The sequence below is a fragment of the Leuciscus leuciscus genome (genome assembly GCF_965113295.1).
Source record: "Leuciscus leuciscus genome assembly, chromosome: 25".
In the NCBI taxonomy this organism is placed as follows: domain Eukaryota; kingdom Metazoa; phylum Chordata; class Actinopteri; order Cypriniformes; family Leuciscidae; genus Leuciscus; species Leuciscus leuciscus.
Window position 1 is genome coordinate 25,733,338 of NC_138724.1, and position 19,353 is coordinate 25,752,690.

Below are 19,353 nucleotides of genomic sequence, written 5' to 3' on the forward strand. Positions count from 1 at the left end.
AATGTAGACAAGTTTGCATTTGAACTCTTTGTTGGAATAGATACACAACTGTCATTTTATGCAACTTCTCCGAAGTCTGTTACAGAGTTTATTAAGAATGATAAGTGTTTATACATGAGAAATCGCATGACAGACTTGTGATCCGACGGCACACACACAGACACTGGGCTCTTTATATTTAACTCTCAAAAAAAAAAAAAAAGTTCCAGAAACATCCTAAAATAACTTGTTTTCTCTCTCTCTAGATCTTCAGAAAACACATGTGTGAAGAATTTATAATTTTATTATCTCCATAGAAATAATGTTCAAAGGTAGGGTAGGCAATTTTTTCATAAACACATTTTTTTTTCAATAAAAAATTTCAACCCAAAAAAAATGTCGTCCAATCATTGCATTCCAGTAAATTCAGACTCTTAATTGGGACAGCAGACAGACACTGAGTGCCACAAACAAACAGCATGCTCACATAACAGTTCCTCCTGAACCAAAACAAGAGCTTATGCTGCGTTCACACTGTCATATAACCTTATTACAAGATGGCAACCCGTGATGTTCTACTCTGAGCTGATTTATGTGTTTCTATATCAACACTATCAATGCCGGAATGAATCTGTAGCAGTCAGGTGGTACAAGTAAGAGCTCTGTAAGTTGTTTACATTATTAGTGTAATGTGCTTTGAGACATGAGGTAATTTAACACCGTCTCTTATCTTATGACTAAATGACTAAATGCCTTATGCGTGTTGTGTATCGGAGGAGGCGTGGCTTTGGAGACGCTCTGAATGGAGGATGGGATCTTGTGCTTTCAATGCTAACTTTCTATTGCTAGCCTCTCGGAATTTGCCTACTGTACCTTTAACTCTAAAACACACGTGAATAAGTAGTGAAACACTAATTTGTTAATAGCGAATAGGTATTAGTTCACATCACAGTGCTGATTAGTGATTCGCTGGAAATATTAGAGGGCGGGACATTCTCATTTTAGAGAGCATTTGATTGGACAAAAGCCATTGATATTTTTTAATCCCTCGGTTTATGTAAAAAAAAAATATTTTACCATGTGGCAGTTGGTTACCGACTCTGAGTTGTATTGGTAATTGTATTTTTATTTAAGCGAATTAATTAATTAATTAATTAATACATTGAATCAGGTCTTCACTGTTACGTAGGCTAAGTTCTTTCTTAACCACAAAAAGCATATCCTTCTGTATGAACAGCTTTATTTCTCTCAGATGTGTGTGTGTGGGTGTGTGTGTGTTTGGAGGAGGGACTCTGGAGATCCACGGCGGAGTGATCAAAGCACGTCACGGAGATGATCTTCAGTTCAGTCTGTGTGTGTGATCTGATCTGTGTGTGTTTGGGATGTTGGATCATCAGTGTGTGTCTCCAGTCATCGAGGTCTTTATTCCGTCTCTCATGAGGGAAGTGGACGAGACGGGAAAGTTGCGCAAAGTAAGTCAGACAGAAACTTACTGATTTTGTGGTTCCTCAGTCAGGACTGAAATATCATAAAGCTCGAACGTGAGTTTGACGTTTTTGCACGTGATTTTGTATGTCATTAATTTTGAAGGCTAAAAATTTATTTATTAGTCAATCCATTGCATAAACTTACCATGGTAACCACATGTGCAGCAAAACTACAGTTGTTTTACTGTAAAACTATAGTGAATTAATTAGATATTCAAACAGTGTATATTTAACATTTATTTAAGATATTTAATATCTTGTTTCATTTTCAACTAGCCTGTATTGACTATAGTTTTGCAGAAACTATGGTAACTGTAATAAATGATTGCAAAGCCCCTTGTATTTCAGATTATGTACTGTATTCATGTCATAATATTATGTAGTATAAGTTGTAAGAAGGTGCACTGTACACTTTTAGTGAAGTCATGTTGTCATTTGTTTTATTATAATATACATTTCATTTTAAATACACGTATAACAAAAGTTAGAAACATTTATCAATTTAACAGACAGACACATTTATGTTGTGGCAACGTTTCTGCCATGTTCTGTGTGTTTAGCCTACTATTGCAAGCCACGGTGCTTGTTGTAACAATGCAGAAATGTGAAATGCAAGAGGGCTTTAGCAACATTCAGATGACCTTCCAACTCTGGATACTTTTTGTGCGCTTATTTCTTTTTTTTTTTTTTTTTTGTCTCAACGTTGTTAGAGGGTTTGTTTGCATTGCATTGTGTTCTGCGTTTAGTAGGAAGCAACAAAAACAATTACGAGCATAGTTTTATTATTAGCACAGTAGATACATGGTTTTAAATGCATTATAATAGAAGGTAGCCTAACACGTTTTAAGTGCTAAGGTGTGTCTTCAGCGGATTCTAACGCCTGAGGGGGAAAAAGACGAAATAGTCTATGCAATTCTTAAGAATAGAGATGCACAACTCTACTGTCAACACTTACAGGAATGAATGGAGCTGGAATATGACAGAACATGTTTGAGCTTATAGTGTGTAGCTATATGTTTCTGTTTGTTTGAGCATGAAAAAGATCTGTTACAAACTCCCTGTAAAGGGAGTTATTCTTTAAATCAGTGTCACTGTTTTTGAACTCCCTGAACGCCTCCATTGTAGTCTTGAGTTTTCTTCTGCGAAAACTTAAAGGGTATAGGGGCGATTTCAGACACAGCCATGGTCTTATTATTAGGAGATACGAGGGTCCGTGGCGCTACCATTGGAGAAAGTGTAACGGCCAACTTGGATCACGTGTGCCTTGATAACCAATCAGATCACAGCGCTGACATCATTGAATTTCGTTCAGAGTTGTGCGATAGTCAATCATTGTTTGCGATTACCATAGAAATTAATGAGAAGTGCCAAACCTATAGCCTACCTGTCACCAGTTTTTTTTGGTGTAAACTCTAAAAATAGATCAATTCAAAAAAACTTTTTAAAAAAGCCTTTATTGACATCCATTAAAAAAACAGGAACTATACGGTTATCCAGACCACACGTATGTCTTTTAGTCCCATATAGTCCGTATAGTCATCCCTGATTGGTCTTAACCCCAGTGACGGGTAGGTTTAGGGGCGGGGTTAGGGGTAGGCCATCGTGTGGTCCGGATAACTGTATAGTACCAAAAAACAGCCTCCGTTCTCCTTGCCTGTGTAGCGCAGCGTTAGCGTTACGATTTTTTCGCTAACCTTGGAGGCTTGCCTTCAAGAGGCTTTGACGTTACTGACAGACTGGGAAGAGAGGTGCTATTTGCACCTCAGTGTTGTTGTACATTAACAGTATACAATAATTATATCATTTATTTAATGTATGCCGCCTTATTGGGACAATAAAGACCTCCCTACACCCACCCCTAAACACTTTTTACTAAACACACATTAGACACTTTATTTCCACTTTTCGAATATTGTCTTAATTTTTTATTGAAATTTTTTTCCCGATCTGATATGTGATGGGAAATGGGAGTAGAGTGAGTTCGGCAAAAGTCGGATTCGAACTCGGATCGATTTGTGTCAACTTTCCGCCACGCATCTTACCCCTACACTATAGAGAGCCTAAGTCCCTCCCCTTCCGGTGGACCACCATGGGACCTTATTTCGGAAAAATATTGTATGGTAGTCAATGGCGAGAGACAACAAATATTTTGATCTCGTTTGAATTGTGCCCTGAATTACACATATGATGTTTGTCAATTTAAAAGATACATTTTAAAGTCAAGAAAGTCGCAGTTTGATGTAAAACTGTTGAGGTATAAGACTGTGAAAATACGTAATTACAAACACTACAAACCCAAAAGGCGCACATGTGACATCATACCTTTTCTCTCAATGAATGAAGCTAACTTTACTGAAGCTAACGTCTGTCATTTTATCTATAGTCTTACCTTATAATCGTAACGTTACGCCGCCATGCCTGAGTGACGAGAGACGAGAGATGTAGTTCATTGAGAGATTTTCACATAAAACTAAATGTTACTCTTCTGTTTTATGACAAACTGCGACTTTCTTGACTTTCATAATTATGTTTTAAATTGACAAACATCATATGTGTAATTCAGGGCACAGTTCAGACGGAATAAAAAGATAAGTTGTCTCTCGCTATTGACTACCATACATATTTTTTCCGACATAAGGTCCCATGAGCCGGAAGCGGAAGGGAGGGACTTAGGCTCTCTATTGCTACTGGCTTCCGTAATTTTGTATGGCCCAATCAGACATCAGTGGGCGGAGTTAGTGTCAATAGCCTAGTGTAAAAAGGTGGGCTATTTGGACTAGTGTAGATATACGCTCCGGAAAAATACGTTTTCTGAACATTCAAGCATGAAAACCTATTCTAGTAGACCCAAAAAACAAAATCAAGACTTTATAAAGGGCATAATATGGCCTCTTTAAGCAAAAGATCTAAATGTTTTTCTGAATATTGAATTTTACTCTTAATTCTGGATTATTTGCACCGTTCATTGTGCTGTCTGGTGTCTTTTTTAAATACTAGAACCAGTGTGTCGTGTGAAGTCCAGCTGCAACAGAACCGACCCAGCCAAGAGTGAAGGAAAGAGAGTCACTGTGCTCTCAAAACATGCAAAAGATGTTTTGTGTCCTCAAGTTAAACCAAGGCAGTTTTTGTGCATTTATCAGATCAGATGGAGTCGAATCATTTCACTGTTTTGAACTAGAACGTGTGCATTTCTCTCACATCCTGTGTTTTCTGTGTGATCTATCAGAAATGGCGGAGCTTTTGCGGACAGAAGTCTGTCTGCACCAGAGGCTTTAACGGGGGCAGTTGCTAAAAGTAGAACAGCTAAATCACAGCTGAATCACAAACCACACGGCAACATGCTGATGTCAGTCAAAGCCGTAATGCCCAACACACACTCACACCTGTCAGATCCAGTAGGCCACGAAAACATCTCCGAACACAGAGAACTGTAGAACGTCAGAAGAAGGGAGGTCAGAGGTCACAGTCGAGAACGATGAATAGAGTGATTTGTGTGTCCGAAAGAAGCTCTTCATCCTAGCGGAAGTCTCCAGATCTGAACATCAGCGACAATGAGAGCTCTATGAGAACGAGAGAGGGAGAAACTGGGGTTAAATCTGAAAACACACTACAGTGCCCGAAACAGACGTGTGTCCTCGGCATGGTTAACCAATGCTCTCTCTCCACCCGCCTGCACTAACTCACTTTACCCAGAAAGCTCAGCGAGAACAAAGACGTACGTTCTGTAGACGGCGTACTAGAATTTCACGGATAATTGTGTAGAATTACTCATTTACTCACCCTCATGTTGTTCCAAACCTTAAATGCGAGTTTGTCCCCCCAAGCCATTATGTGAGTTTTTCTGTTAAATGTTTTCCATAAAATGAAAATTAAGGGGACTGAGGCTGTCATGCACCAATCATTTTTATTTTATTTTAAATATCATAAAAGTAGTACTCCAAGTCATGCAAATTATACAGAAATTAAAGGCGATTAGTTTGACAGCCTATTCACCTTCATTGTAAGAAAAAGAGCATCCATGTTTTAATATTTATGCATATTTATTTAAATATATTTATATATTAAATAATTTATTTATACATTTATATGTATAATACATTTATATTTATTTGTATTTATAAATAAATGCATATTATATCAGTTTAAATGTAAACATATTTTTGGTGTTTGACCGTTTTCACTTTCATAAGGAAAAGAGCAGTGTGAATATTTTGCTTTTGTGTCATACAGGTTTAGAACGATACGAGGGTGAATAAATTATGACAGAATTTTCATTTGTGGGTAAACTTTGCCTTTAAATGCTTAAATAGCTCTAAATTTCCTGAGTTTTATTAGTCTGAGCAGATCATAACACTGCATAGATAGTTCCCATCACCGTGTTGAGCATGCTTGAGCACAGACTTGTCAAAACATGCTTGAGAAACAATCATTTTTATTTCCCCCTCTCTCTCTCTCTGATTTGGAGAGAAACATATTTGAGGTATTGAGAAGCGAAAGATTGAGCTCACAGTGGGAAATGTTTGCTGGAACTGAATGTTCTGTGTTCCTTTGTTATGGGTGGAAAACGGGAAACTGCTAATTCTCAGATCTGCTCACACACAGCAAGGTTACTGGCAATAGAGTACTAGTGTAGTATACACTGAATTCTGCCTGTGAGTAACCAAAACTATTCAGACATATCAGTTGTCGTCACATGACCTCATGTCAAAAGTCATTTTTAACATCTCTCTTGACAGTTTGACCAAATTACAAGTCAGTGTATTGTGAAATATAGTATTCACCTGCACGGTTTATACTAATACTTACTATTTCTTTTAAATTAATATGCTAAGTGGTTTTCCGTTCGCAATAGGCCTACACATGACATTTTTATAATATCTCTCACATGGAGCTCAGTGGCTGATAGAACCAGTAAAAATACTATTGTTCTGTCAGGATTTCTGGAGATGAAAGGTTTAGATATATCACATTGACATTTCTTTGTGTTGTTGACAATAAAGCCCCGCGAGTCTTTATAAAGAGGGTGTGATCCTGGAGAACTGCCACGCCTGTGCTGATTTAACCTGTGTAAACTTACACGACCTATATTGAGACTAAACTTTTGTTCTGTCGTTTTTGGTGAGGTAATTCACTGTGAATAGTCTTTGGAATTACTGAATGAATTCTGATGGAAAGCAAACTTGCCGTGAGCACGTCAGAGCTCTGGAGGGCGCACGCGCGCACTGATGCTGGAGAATGAGCATTGGCGCCTCCTGCTGGTCAATACTCATCACTGCACAATGTGTTGTCTCATGGTAGTTATTTAGTTTGTGAAGTTGATCGTTTACAGGTTTTGTGATATGGACTTTCTTGTATTTCAGCTCTTCAGGGTGGAGATTCTCTTCAATGGAAGGAAACACTTTGTTTTACGGCGATACAGTGATTTTCAGACGCTTCACAGGAAGCTGAAGAAGATTGTGCGCGCTCCCGATTTCCCTAGTAAGAGAAACCAGCACCTCCGAACCAAACCACTGGAGCAAAGACAACAGGAACTGGAAGACTACATCCAGGTGGAGACCTGCCCCTATATGCTATTATAGGATTAATTCATATTTTGAATTACCTTTTAGTTTTATGTTTTGTAGAATTTCCATTTTCATTTGAACACACAGTCACAGTCTATGTACAGCATACTGTAAAAATGTAGTATGAGTAGTATGCTATTCCTAATATATCATTCTCACCCCTCAATGTTTAGTTTTTTAGTGTATAATATTAGAATATAATGATGTGGAATAAATACTCTTATTGTTTGCTTTCTATTATTAGACATAGGCTACTGTTCAAGAATTTCAAATGTTCAAATGTGACAGTAAAGACATTTATAATCATTTTCTATTTCAAATAAATCCTGTTATTTTGAACTTTCTAATCATCAAAGTATCCTCATAAAATGTACCACGGTTTTCACAAACATATTAAGCAGCACAACTGTTTTCAACATTGATGACAATAAATGGGTCTTGGGCTCCAAATCAGCACAGTTTTATTTTAAACTAATAATATTTCACAATATTACTTTAATTTACTGTATTTTTGATCAAATAAATGCAGCTTTGGTGAGACCGACTTCTTTCAAAACGTCCTCTCCTTACTGACCCCAATCTTTTGAACTGTTGTATATATTAAACATTCTAATATATAAAATATATTGAAATAAATATAGTGATATAATGTCATACTGAGGTTGTAATGTTTTTTTTCATTGGCTGCCAATTGCAGGTGATTCTGTATCAGAATGATGTTGTTCCTCAAGAGCTCCTGGACTTCCTGCAGGTCAAACATTTTCATTCAGCGAGCAAGAACTGCAGCTCTGAGTATGTGTTTACACCAGATCACAGTGTAATCTATTAATGGCTCTAAATTTTAAAGTCCCCCTATTATGCTTTTTCGCATATTGCCTTCAAAGTTTCATAGATCAGAGTGCTTGCTAAATTGAGTTATTGTCTCCTAAAAGGAAGAACCGATTCGATTCATCAGTTATCCAGTCTTATCCACTTGGGCTGCCCCCTTATAGTAGATGAAACGTTAGTCGACGGGAAGAGGCTTGGCTGACTAAACATAATTAGTTAGAAGCCATGGGTAGGCGTTGGGTTTCCAACACACGCTGTTAGCAGTAGACCAATCACAACAGACTGTACCATCTGACCAATCAGAGCACAGTAGACCAATCACAACAGACTGTACCATCTGACCAATCAGAGCACAGTAGACTAATCACAACAGACTGTACCTTCTGACCAATCAGAGCAGAGTTGGCTCTCAGAAATGCGGGGTTTAGAGAGACTGAATCCTTTATCAAAGCGTTTCAGACACTGAGAAGAGAGAGCTGATGCTGCAGTTTATATTATGAGAAAAATAAAGTGTTTTTTGACGGTTAATGCATGCAAACCTGTTGTAGGAGATCTCCAAAATAAAAATAGGAACATTTAAAAAAAATGCATATATGGGGACTTTAAGGAAAATCATTCAAACAGTTAAAAGTTTAATAATTAAGAGCAATAGTATTTAAGGAAATGAATAACAATATTAACTTATTAATGTCCTTTCAGTGAAAACCACTCAGATGACTGTCAAGAGCAAGGATACAGGTACGTTCATCCTCATCTCATTTAACCTGCTTATTTATTACACCTACATTTGGATGAATTTATTCTAAACAGCCTCTGAACGATGGATGTCTTTTTCTAGATTTCAGTCATTCCATCAGAGAGTAGTTGGTTTCTCGGTAGACCCTTACCAGCTTGAGTCCAGATCAGGTAAATCTGGCAGAATGTTGTGATTTCATTACAGATATGTATTTTTTTACACTCAAAAAACATCCTGCGAAACCGTGTGTTGTGGTCATTTCCCCCTCACAGATCTCCCTGATATCGTGGCGGCCGGTGTCCTGCAGGGTTTGTACCCCAGAGACGTCAAAGTGAGCTTCAAGAAGAGCTGTGGTAAACCCAGCGTCCGCACCTGTGCACCAGAGCTGCCCGTGTATCCCAGAATCCCCATCATTACCATAAACAGAAGTGATATCAGCTCCCTGCCGGAGTCACAGAGAATATAAGTGCATCGCTGAGGTGTTGCCTAGCAACTCCACCTGCTCTAAATGTGCCTTTGCATGTTTATATTGACTGAATCTTGTCACATTTCAGTATGTGTCTCTTACAAAACCCTCTAGGTCATTTTCCAACCTTAAAATCTAAGAAAATATAGTTAAGACTTTTTTTTTAGGAGCCCCATCAATTATATGGACAAAAAGAAATATTACAATGATGTATAATTAATTTTTTTAAATGATTTATTACTATTAAAATGTAGTTTTGTGCTTAATTGTCAGACAAATCTTAATGGTCTTATAAATGAGATATTTAAACATTTTCATATATTTTTCCCTTTAAAATTCTGTACAAAAAAACAAAACTTTACATTTCATCATGAAATTCACATTTCAAACCATAGTTTAGGTCACTGATTTTGACTGTGCCAAGCCATTTGTCTGTATTTTGAAACAAGTGTTTTTGTTAAATAAAGAGTGTCTGATTTATTCTTGGTCCAAAAAACAAGGAATTATTCAAGCAAGACAACAGCATTAAGAAAACCTGGATCCTTTATTGAAGATTTGATTATAAAAGCAGGTTGAAGTGGGTCAGAATTCGGACCGATCGGAATGCCTGTTAGAACTGGACCCAGGATGTGCCGACTGGTGTGTGACCGTTCCGCGAAGGGGGCGGAGCTCCAGTGACCACATACACACTCTCTCACACACGCACACACACAAACTTTCCACTAGAACTCTAGTGGCACCAAATTCAATCCCCTTAAACCCAGAGTCCCGTTTTTCCTTCAAACTTAAATTACTCTTTAGCTACTGCAAAAGGCTTTTCCACTTCGAGCTTGCCGCTGTCGTGGATAATGACGTCCTTGAGAGGTTTATCTCGGCCATCGGTCTTCGTGCCCTCGATCTTTTTCACAACATCCTTGAAGACAAAGGGAAATGCTCAAAATTAGCACAAACTCCTATATGTAAAGATTCCTGACTGTTAGGTAAGGTAAATACATTTGGAAGAACATCTCTACAGATGGACGACGTGGAGATACTCACCAGGCCCTCCAAGATTTTGCCAAACACAACATGTTTGCCGTCCAGCCATGGCGTTTGGACCGTGGTGATGAAGAACTGGGAGCCGTTGGTGTCTTTGCCGGCATTGGCCATGCTGAGCCAACCAGGACCGTAATGCTTCAGCTTGAAGTTCTCGTCAGGGAAACGGTCTCCATAGATGCTCTTACCTACATAAAGACAGACAGACAGGGGTGTTAGAAATCTCAGATTACAGGGCGTTTTGGGCCTCAAACCCCTTTAATTTTTTTTTTTTTTTAGATATTAAAAGTATGGGGCTGATGACGTTTGAGTTCTAATCTTATGACATCATAAATGGTAACAAAGATAACCTGATTTCAATCAGGTTTTTTTTTTTTACCTCCGGTTCCATCTCCCCTGGTGAAATCTCCTCCCTGGATCATGAAGTCTTTAATCACCCGATGAAACTTGCTGCCTTTGTAACCAAATCCTTTCTGGAAATCAGAATCATATAAAGTTAGTCTAAATTCCCAGTGGTTGATGAATACTGACCCCCAGTGGAAAGACACACTCACCTCTCCGGTGGCCAGCAGGAGGAAATTTTCCGTCGTTTTAGGGACAGTCTTTCCAAAGAGTCCAATAACTATCCGTCCCACATCCTCATCTCCAATCCTGATATCAAAGTACACCTGGGAAAACAAGCAAATCAAGTTACACCAGAACATACAAACAATAAGTTCTGCAACAAATGCATTATATTATAGGAATTTCACTCCACCAAGAGGCCACAACCCCCCCACTTATTATTAGACTACTGTTTAAGTGACAAATACTGATGCAACATTAAATTATGAAACATTTGTGTGGTGTTACCGGCCTTATTATTATTAATATATTTTATTTTGCACAAATCCAATGAACTTTGGTAAATGCAAATGAAAAAGCAAAACCGATGCTTTGCAAGCAAAAAGAAACTGTCTCCACGAATCTGGCACGCTGAATTTAAGTGTGAACGCAACATTACAAATTCGAGCTGAATTTCGAATTCCATCAATTGTATCCAATAGGCCAATGTTGCAGTGAAGAATGTAGCGCAGCGTAGCGTCTCTGTACCTTAGCCGTGACTTTAGGTCCCTTTTTCTTCTCATCCGCCTCTGATCCGCTCGGGAAAAGCAGGAAAATCACCGAGCCAACGATCAATGTGACTGCCACCAAAAACTTCATCCTCCTCTCGCAGATCCGCACCATGAACAACCCGAAAAAACCGTGTGTGTGGCGATGACTGTGTTTTAGGGTTTCTGGGGCATCCGGGGAGGAGATTTGAGCTGCGCCCAGACATTAGGATCAAACCCGGGCGGGATTTGAGTCTGCAACTGATCCAGGAGCAGATGAGTCACTATAATCACTACGGGAACATACTCCCCCTCAAACTGATCTGAGAACAGCCGCTGGAAGCGCACTCTGTTCTATGTGACGTGTCCCAACCCATCGGATTCTCATTGGACGGGATTGTGTCTGTCTAGGTTTGAAGAGCCAATCAGAGTTTGAAACGCGTAAAGAATGGACGGAGCCACAGGCGCTCCTGAAGACGCATCAGCATTAAAGGCACAGGACACCAAATAAAACGGTGTTCGTAATAACATTCAGCAAATTTTATACAATTAAAAACGCTTGCGACATAAGTGCATCAGTACAAAACATATACGTACAGCACAACAAAACTTTAAAGACAAAAAGACTAGCACGAAAAGTCCTGAAAAATATTATTTTGTCTTAACCCTCTACTGCATGAATTTTGATGACACATGATAAAAATTATTTCACATCATTTCCTGGCTCATTTGGGAACATTTTATTGATTTATTGAAAAATGTCCCTCCCCCAACCCCCCCACCCCAAAATATTTGTTTGTTGCCTGAGGGCAACGTTATGCAACAATGGTAAAGAATCATAGAGAAAATGATCATTATACAATTCTCAGAGAGCAATACAAAAATAAATAAAAATATTAAAAAATGTCAAGAAATCATTTAAGTAAAAAGGGAAAAACACTTAAATAACTCTGACTGGCAATCCAATGGACGAGTCTGGGTTTGGCAGGAAAACGGTACTTGCCTGACTGCATTGTGCCAAGTGTAAAGTTTTGTAGAGGGGGGATTATGGTGTGGGGTTGTTTGGTGGAGGGGGGATTATGGTGTGGGGTTGTTTGGTGGAGGGGGGATTATGGTGTGGGGTTGTTTTTCAGGGGTTGGGCTTTGCCCCTTAGGTCCAGTGAAAGGAACTCCTAATGCTTTAGCATACCAAGACAATTTGGACAATTTCATGCTCCCAACTTTGTGGGAACAGTTTGTAGATGGCCCCTTTCTGTTCTAACATGACTGTGGATGCTGCACATTAGTGTCACTTTGGTGACTTTGGGTGTTCCTGTGCACCCAGGAACCCTACATCTTCCCTACTTGTAACACATTATTTGCCATTGTGAGGTATTGTCCAAGACATCCTTGAAAAGTACCCCTTATCGCATAACGTTGCCCTGAGGCAACAAAAAGAAAAACTGAATTTGTGAACATGCAAAATAAAAATAAATTCACAAAACCTGCCAAAAGGCTTCTCTACACCTTCATACACACACACATATTTTTTATGTACAGTTCATGTCATTTTAAATATGATTACTAAAGCAAATAATCTTGCTTTCATCTCACACCATGTGCTCCTGTGACCATGTGTCAGAAAAGGACGTCCCGCCTTCAAATGGTGCTTGATAGTGACTCCCAAACCTTATTGGACTGTTCTTTGATACTTTTTCAAACATTCTAATTGGTTGCAATCATTTAAAGAAAAATGTACTGAACACAGGGCTTAAGAAAACTTTCCGTTGCCTGGGGGCAACGCTATGCAGTAGAGGGTTAATATCTGATAAGTTGCTGCATTTTGTATTTTAACACCTTTTTTTTAATAAAGCTATGATCATAATATTGCAAATCTGAAAAACCCATTTGTGTAACACTCCCACTTCTATCCATGAATGTTATTCAAAAGTATGAGTATAGGGGTGAGCAGGGTAGACACAAACTAATGTCTGCGGGCTAGTTGTAACCATAGACTTGTTGTAACAAACATGGTCAAAAACATTCCACACATGCCAGCATGACAAAACTTAGTGTAGGCCTTTTTTAATTGTCATTTATGAAGCAAAATGTATTTTTAGACCTATCAAGAACTATATTCCCACCAAGGAGGAAAATCAAATTTATAGGCTTCTATTCAAAGACACACACTCTGTTCTTATTTGACACTTAAATATGTTTATTTGGATTTATTTGGATAAAGACAATCACAAAAATTATTTCCAGGACACCGTGAACTTAAACTTCAAGAAGGTTTAGTGTGCTCAGTCTAGACCCAAAATACTGCGTGAAGATATCTGGATGTCCCTTATAAAACTGTGCCAGGAGTCGATTCTTCTCTTTCAGGGAATATTTGGTGTTCTCGTCGATGTTTTTCAGGAGAGAGTACAGCTCGTGTTTAGTCGTGCTCTTTATGGTCTCTGTGTATGCGTCTCTTGGCACTCGCTGACAAACTGGGTTGTCTAGAATATTCAGAAGATAAATGCAATAAATACTTGTCACACGAACATTATCATGGCTAAGTTAAATTGTCACACAATAATATATAAATATTCAGGGTTATTATCAATAAGTAAAACTATTAAAAACATTTGTTAATTTAAATAAAGCTGAAAAGAAATAAAGTTGACTAGAACTGAAATAATATTTAACCAAATAGTTTAAATAAATAAATGACCCAAATAGTAATATTTAAAAATAATAATAATAATAATAATAAACGAAGTGATGAAAGCAAATAATTATAAAAAATGTAAAATGAAATGAGAATATAAAAGAATAAAAGCCAATTAAAACAACAATACTATATAAACAAAATAGAGCTGAAATAAAATAAATGAAAAACTTTAAACAAAAACTAGAAATGTTGCCTTGGCTAACAAGTAACAACAAATGTAAATGAATGTGAAATATATATATATATATATATATATATATATATATATATATATATATATATATATATAAATAAAAATGAATAAAAATACATATAAAAACCAAATAAAATAAATAAATAAACCTGTAATGAAATATAAATATTAGATGAAAGTGAAATAAAAATAAATAAACACCTGAAATCAAATATAAACATCAGATGAAAAAGTCAAATGAAAATTAGAAATGTTGCCTTGGCAATCAGCAAATTATTATGAAACCAAAAAAAAAAAAAAAAACCCCGTAATGAAAAATATTAGAAGAAAAAAAAAAGTCCAATTACAATTAAAATGAAAACTACTAAACTAAAGTTGAAGCACTAAATTACTCACTAATGCAATTAACTAAAAGTGATCTAAAACTGAAATGACAAAAGCATCATAACTAAAATGAAACAAATTAAAACTGAAAATATAAAAGCCAATTTAAAATATTACCAAAAAAAAGTAATTTACTTAACACTGTAAACCTCATACCGGTAGACGAAGAATCTCTGTGTTTCACAATATCATCCAGTTTCTCACTGACCAGTTTGTGAAGAGAGCCTGGAATCTAATAAAAGGATATAGTTTCTCATGCATTATATCATTATTGATCATCATCATCACTTTCTGAATTCATTAAAGGCACATAAATGAGAGAAACCTTGAAGATCTCCTGGTGGTTGTCGAGCATGAAGAGCATCAGAAGGTCCATCTTTCCTCTGGTCAGACTCTTGCTCTGGATGACGGCTCTGGTGAACGTCTTCTTCACAACCACCCGGTTTTCAATCTGAAGAATCAGATTCAAAATAAGTGAAAACATGACAGAAGTGTGGTGAAGAACTCCTCACATGCATCAGGACTCCTCACTTCTTTGTGCAGCCGGATATTGGCAGCGTCTGCGGCTGCTGCCATAAACTCCAGAAGTCTGCGCAGTTCCTCGCGCGCAGACGCAGACAGCAGCTTCAGTGTCAGCTGCAGGACTTCCAAAGCTCCTTCAAACGTCCCGTTCGCTAGATATACAGGTAAACAGATGCTCAGACACAAAGAAAAACATTGTTTTCTTTTAGGAAAGAATGAATCATTTGAGGAGCGTTAGCTTCACCGATGAGTTCCATGATCTCGATGTAGACGTCTGCCATGCTGTCACACAGGAGAGGCTTGCGCTCCATGTGTCCGTAGTGTTTTTCCAGCACATGAAACAGCAGTAATTTGCATTCATCGTGGCCTGAGGGTCTGACCTGTCCATCCTCTTCCTCACAGGAGAACGTGGGCATTTCTCGGCTCACCTCCACCACCAGCTGATCCGGAAGGAAATCCAGCAGGTCTATGGCTGCCGACAACCAAACATCAGCTCTGGATGGAGGAAGACTATTATTAGGCTCATCTGAGGTTTCATTTCTTGACGGATTAAAAGGTGAAGATTTCTCACTGGGATTCTTTGAAGGCCTTCAGAACCTCTCGGTCGAGGTAGTTGCTGGTGTAGAGCAGGCCTGGCTCATTATTACTGCCCCGGGACGGGGGCGAAACGATGTGCGCGCAGTTCAGCACCCCCTCCAGCAGGGGGAGATCTATCAGCTGAGACAGCCTGCGTACCGTCTGCTCCTGCCACACTTCTCTGACCACTGAAGGAGAGTTCAGGTCAACAAACTGTGAAAGGGGAACTTCACCACAGACAAAATGAGCTTTTAATTAAACTTGGCTGCCTATACAGTAGAAAGGCAAAACGGTTTTTGAGATCGGGGCTACTTGACTAGAGAAAACTGGCTGTTGTCTTCCCGTTTGCCAAATGGGTAGGAATACTTCAACACCCATAATGCACTGCCATCCAAGATCACTCCCACCAGTCTGCTATGGATACGCTTACCAGAGTCAAACTCAGCCTTGCTTTAGTAGGAAATACTTCTTAGCAAACTTTCAGTTATAATGGTGTACTTGTATTGTTCCCAGGAGCAAGAATTCAAAGAGTAAACGTTCAGCGGGAGTGAGTTACTTACAGTTTAAGTAGCGGCTAAACACTGCAAAGAATCGTAAATGGGGAGAGAGCAGCGTGATGAAAATCTGAAATCTTTGTAGTCGACATTTCAAATTGGATGATCATGACCACGAACAGTGTTTTAGGCCGAACGGAGGGGAAAAACTGAAAGAAAGCACCGTTTTCATGAAAGCCCTGGAACTGTCAAAAGTCCACTGGACGGCACGTTTGGATTTAAAAAATAAAATAAAGCATTTATTCTCACAGTATGCACATCATTGTTGGCAACTCAGAGTTAAAGATAATTATGAGACAGATTTAAGTCAAAATTATATGTATACACACATGTATGTATGTATGCATGTTTACTTTGAGGCATACTAGCTCTAAAGTGGAAAACAAAATTGACAATTAGATTAAAAGTATTTATTTTTTGCAATATTATACCATGTTTCTTTCCACCTCAGAGTTAAATAATTATGAGATAGTTTAAAATAAAGTCACAATTAAAATTTTTATTTAGGCACAAACTTTTAAGTCTTAATATAATAATAATAATAAAAAAAAGGCTTGTTTGCCTCAAAGTAAAAAAAATTAATAATTGTGACTCTTATTTTAATCCATCTCATAATTCTCTTAAATTCTGACATGGCTGCATATTATGCATATTGCAACATTAAATGTTTAATTTTTTTATCCAATTTTGTAAAAAAAAAAAAAAAAACCCAAAACTATTATATATATATATATATATATATATATATATATAAATATAAATACACACACACACATACATAAAATGCCGCCTCAGAGGTAAATAAAGATAATTATGAGACAGATTTAAAAAAGTTATAATTATTTTATTTTTGACTGAGGATGACAAGCATTTTTAAATATTTGAAACAAAATTGGATTAAAATTAAGATTAAAATAATGCTTGAATGCCTAAGTTTAAAATAATCACAATTTAAATTCTCTTAATTCTGTATTATTCTTTAAACAAATAAAATATGTAATGTTGCAATATGCATACTATATTGCCACATCAGAGTTACCTAAAGATAATTATAAGAGTTTGAAAAAAAGAAATAACCGAGGCAGACAAGCTTTAACTATATATATATAAAAAAATTAAAGATACTTTAGCAGTTATTTAGTCAGATCGAAGCCATTCAATGAATTAAACATGAAAAATTCTCAGTAGATTACACTGCATTACGAGCACAGCCCTTGTACCTCAAACAGAAGCAAAATCTGAACAAAGGTCTCACCAGAGGGTGGAAGAGATTCATTGGGAGGAGAACCGACAAGTCCAGTCAAGTCCAGCTTCTCCATGAGCCGATCCAATGCCTGGCCTGGCTTCACAGGTGTGCTGTGAGAGAACAACAGGATGTCCTGCCTACAAAAATCAATAATTGCAATCATTAAAATTCAAATATAGAATAAAAACATTCAGTTCTGCACCATAAACATCCACAGCGATCTGAAACACCTGCATGGTGTGATGTTCATAATGCTCTCTTCACTGTGAGGGAAAAGAGCCATTTCAAGCATGTCCTGGGACAGATCCTCAGTGTTCAGGAATCTGTAGAGACTGCTGCTGCTATCCTGGAAGACTCCTGGTTTGCTGATCTTCCCCAGAACTTTGGTTCCCACCGCCTCAAACACCTTACAGTCCAGCAGCACCTGACACAGGCGAGCCACCATGACTCTGGAGACCAGGGCATCTCCCAGAACCTGGCTCTGAGTCAGATGAGCCTGGATGACATCCACCGCATCAGAGCCCAGAAAGCAGCAGTCGTGAGACTTCAGATGCTGCCTGCGCTTCTTCACCTTCACCTGGGCCTGCAGGACAGTGATGATGTGCATCCAGATCTCTTTGTTTTGAACCTTGTTGTTGGTTTGTTCATCTTGAGGTCTGCTGATCAATCTGCGACCTGAAGAAACACACAAGCATTTAACTGTGATCTTCTATCTTTAAAATTAAACCACACTAGCTTGAACTTTCATAAAGTTGGCATTACCGAGAGGTCGGTTCATGGGGTTGTATAATTTCCCCGCAATATTTAATGCAGCAATTTTATCTTGAACAGAAGCCATGCACTCGCTTCGTCTCTGAGTCTGCAGATTTGACTCAAACTCATCAGTTTCTCATTAATCAACAGCAGCTCATTAGCGACCTCTGCATGATTGGCTGACAGGGAATCAGTGGAAATCTACACAAATCAACACCCAGATGCAACACTAGATGGCAGCAGAGTATCTTTAAAGAAATGAGGCTACCTCTGGAACAGCACTGCTCTCTCTGAGCCTACAGCTGAGTACAGTTTGAACTCGGTACAGCTCGCAAATATCAATATCTGGATTTAAACTGATCTAGGTCTGCTACATTTGACAAAATACGTAGTATACAACTAAAGACTTACTGTATCCCACACACAGTATTTCTGTCCGTTTGTCTGTCTGTTTGTTTATCCATTCATTTGTCTGTCTATCAACCCATTCGCATGTCTGTCCTATCTATCTATCTATCTATCTATCTATCTATCTATCTATCTATCTATCTATCTATCTATCTATCTATCTATCTATCTATCTATCTATCTATCTATCAACTATCTGTCTGAACGTATTTGTCTGTCTATCAACCCATTCGCCTGTCTGTCCGTCCATCCATCCATCCATCCATCCATCCATCAGTCCGCCCGTCTGTCTGTCTGTCTGTCTGTCTGTCTGTCTATCTATCTATCTATCTATCTATCTATCTATCTATCTATCTATCTATCTATCTATCTATCTATCTATCTATCTATCTATCTATCTATCTATCTATCTATCTATCTATCTATCTATCTATCTGTCTGTCTATATATGTCTCTGTCTATGTATTTGTCTATCTATCTTTGTATTGTTTGTAACATTCAAAAGGTTTATTTCTGTCTCTCCTTTGGCAGCTGTTCCTGTTTTCCGTGTCTGAGGCAGAAGGATCTCTCCTGTCATCATCTGAAATGAAGGATGTGTTTGTCGTGTGACTTTCAAGTTCACATGTAAACACACTCTCTCTCTCTGGGGAACACGGCCATGTGACCTGATCTCTCTCTCTCTCTCTCTCTCTCTCTCTCTCTCTCTCTCTCTCTCTCTCTCTCTCTCTCTCTCTCTCTCTCTCTCTCTCTCTCTCTCTCTCTCTCTCTCTCTCTCTCTCTCATCTTTCTTTGTCCTCCGTGGTTCCTGCTGTTTTTAATTTGGTGAGTGTAGGGAA

General features: G+C 38.1%; 3 protein-coding genes across 3 annotated transcripts; 1 reads left to right on the forward strand and 2 right to left on the reverse strand.

Moving 5' to 3' along the window:
• The first annotated feature begins 1,263 nt into the window (after positions 1–1,263).
• On the forward strand, positions 1,264–9,396 carry snx22 (sorting nexin 22). The gene is made up of 6 exons (XM_082159227.1): positions 1,264–1,451; positions 6,827–7,015; positions 7,728–7,822; positions 8,558–8,596; positions 8,697–8,764; positions 8,867–9,396. Exons 1-6 carry the CDS (start codon positions 1,362–1,364, stop codon positions 9,058–9,060), a joined length of 675 nt encoding a protein of 224 aa, XP_082015353.1. The 5' UTR covers positions 1,264–1,361; the 3' UTR covers positions 9,061–9,396.
• Positions 9,397–9,585: 189 nt separating this feature from the next.
• On the reverse strand, positions 9,586–11,393 carry ppib (peptidylprolyl isomerase B (cyclophilin B)). The gene is made up of 5 exons (XM_082159228.1): positions 11,188–11,393; positions 10,650–10,763; positions 10,475–10,568; positions 10,099–10,283; positions 9,586–9,973 (listed from the first exon to the last, which is right to left on the reverse strand). Exons 1-5 carry the CDS (start codon positions 11,320–11,322, stop codon positions 9,851–9,853), a joined length of 651 nt encoding a protein of 216 aa, XP_082015354.1. The 5' UTR covers positions 11,323–11,393; the 3' UTR covers positions 9,586–9,850.
• Positions 11,394–13,368: 1,975 nt separating this feature from the next.
• depdc7b (DEP domain containing 7, paralog b) lies at positions 13,369–18,570 on the reverse strand. The gene is made up of 9 exons (XM_082159506.1): positions 18,119–18,570; positions 17,587–18,031; positions 17,366–17,493; positions 15,552–15,744; positions 15,225–15,475; positions 14,990–15,132; positions 14,784–14,909; positions 14,615–14,690; positions 13,369–13,666 (listed from the first exon to the last, which is right to left on the reverse strand). The coding sequence occupies exons 1-9, from the start codon at positions 18,192–18,194 to the stop codon at positions 13,443–13,445; spliced, it is 1,662 nt and encodes a 553-aa protein (XP_082015632.1). The 5' UTR covers positions 18,195–18,570; the 3' UTR covers positions 13,369–13,442.
• Between the last annotated feature and the right edge of the window lie 783 nt (positions 18,571–19,353).